At 40.6% G+C, this 2,063-nt stretch overlaps 1 protein-coding gene across 1 annotated transcript; it reads left to right on the top strand.

The window, feature by feature from the left end:
- The first annotated feature begins 496 nt into the window (after positions 1 to 496).
- On the top strand, positions 497 to 1,973 carry LOC101994975 (interferon-inducible GTPase 1-like). Its single transcript, XM_005356144.2, has one exon. It carries the CDS (start codon positions 497 to 499, stop codon positions 1,724 to 1,726), a length of 1,230 nt encoding a protein of 409 aa, XP_005356201.1. The 3' UTR covers positions 1,727 to 1,973.
- Positions 1,974 to 2,063: the final 90 nt, after the last annotated feature.

Raw genomic sequence — 2,063 nt, 5'->3', positions numbered from 1 at the left:
TTCAAACAGAGGTAGAGGTAAGAGCCAGTGCATGGCTGCTTTGCTCTTCTGGCCTTCATGTTGAAACCCAAGTTCTCTCTCTGAGGTTTTATTAATCGTGCTTCAAGAAGAATATTGTTTACTGTCTTGCTCCCCATAGTTTGATAATGCTTTCTTAATGTACCCAGGACCACCAGGCCAGCAGTGGTACAATCAGCAGTGGGCTAGAAGCTCCCACATCATCAATATTCAATCAAGAAAATACCACATAAAGGTGCTCCCAGGCCAGTCTGATGGAGGCACTTCCTCAAATGAGATTTTCTCCTCCAAAAGGACTACAGCTTATATCCTGTTGGCTGAAAATAATCAGCATAATATATATGGGAACTAGTCAACATCAGAACATAACTTAAACCGCACATTGAAAACTCAGTGCTAAGCATAAATGTGTCTTGAATCTCTTGCAACTTACTCTCCCTTCTTTCTTTCAGGGCCTTTTTTTTTTTTATCAACAATCATGGGTCAGTATTTCTCTGATACATCTAAGAATGAAGACCATGGAGATTTGGAATCCAGCTTTACTACATGTTTTAAGACGACTAACACAGAAAGCAAAATCATTACTCAGGAAGCCATCGATTCAATTGAGTTACACCTGACAAAAGGAAACATTCAGGGGGCAAACTCTGTAATCAGGGATGCTTTAAAAAATATTGATAATGTCCCAATAAACGTTGCTGTCACTGGAGAGTTTGGAGTAGGGAAGTCCAGCTTGATCAATGCCCTGATGGGGGTGGGACCTGACGATGAAGGTGCAGCTCAAGTTGGGGTGGTAGCAACAACTATGATGAGAACTCCATACAAGCACCCCAAAATTCAAACTTTGACTTTATGGGACCTGCCTGGCATTGGGACTGTGAACTTTCCACCAAAAGATTATCTGGAGAAAGTGAAATTCCAAGAGTATGATTTCTTCATTATTGTTTCTGCCACACGTTTTACAAAACTTGAACTAGACCTTGCCAAAGCAATCAAATTTATGAAAAAGAATTATTACTTTGTGAGAACCAAGGTGGACCTGGATTTAGACAATGAGAAGAAATGCAATTCTCGTACCTTTGATAGAGAAAAGACCCTGCAGCAGATCAGAAGCATGTGTGTGAACACCTTCAGTCAGATTAACATGGATGCTCCACAGATTTTCTTGATTTCTAACAGCAATTTTTCTGACTATGATTTTCCAGTCCTGATGGACGCACTGGTAAAGGATCTTTCTGCTCAAAAGCGCCACAATTTTATGCTTTCCTTGGCTAATATTACAGAACCAGCCATTGACAAAAAGCACAACTCTATGCAGCAGGCTATCTGGTTTGAAGCCTGCAAGGATGGACTTTTAGCTACTGTTCCTGTAGTGGGAATCCTCAGGGATGATGTGGAGAAGCTGAAGGAGAAGTTAAACCACTATCGAGTCCTCTTTGGAGTGGATGATGAATCCCTGGAAGTCATGGCTAAGGATTCCCAAGTGCCTGTTGAACAACTGAAAAAAATGATTAAATCCCCTTATTTGTTGGAAACTGAGGGAGAAACAACATTAGGAGAAATGCTTTTGAAATATTTGGAGAAATTTGCCTCAGCTACTGGTGGGCCCTTGGCTACAGGTCTCTACTTTAGGAAAACCTTTTACTTGCAATTTCTGTTCCTTGACACAGTGACTGAAGACGCCAAAGTTCTCCTTAGACAAATTTAGGAAAGTAGTTTGAACTCACCTTATCCACAGCTACTGACCATGACAAGAGCAAATGATTACTATCAAGAAGTCATTAGATGAATTCCCCCCTCTGACATTTTTTTTTTTTTTACTCTAGCGAAACGAGTATCACCATGGAGACACCTAAAGATATGGACCCTGCTTGTTACTATGTCACAGTCTGACAACCCCAGTCCCTCTTCACCTCTCTACCCTCCTTTCTGTCTTCAACTCCACCTTTTGAGGAAAATTGTTTTATCTGGACAAAGATGTGTTACATTTGTTTATGTTGCAGAATATGACCTTAACTGTGTAAAAATCATGGTACATTTGGCAT

Source organism: Microtus ochrogaster, chromosome 18 (genome assembly GCF_000317375.1).
Source record: "Microtus ochrogaster isolate Prairie Vole_2 chromosome 18, MicOch1.0, whole genome shotgun sequence".
NCBI classification, from domain to species: Eukaryota; Metazoa; Chordata; class Mammalia; order Rodentia; family Cricetidae; genus Microtus; species Microtus ochrogaster.
This window is presented reverse-complemented; position numbering and strand designations above follow the sequence as displayed.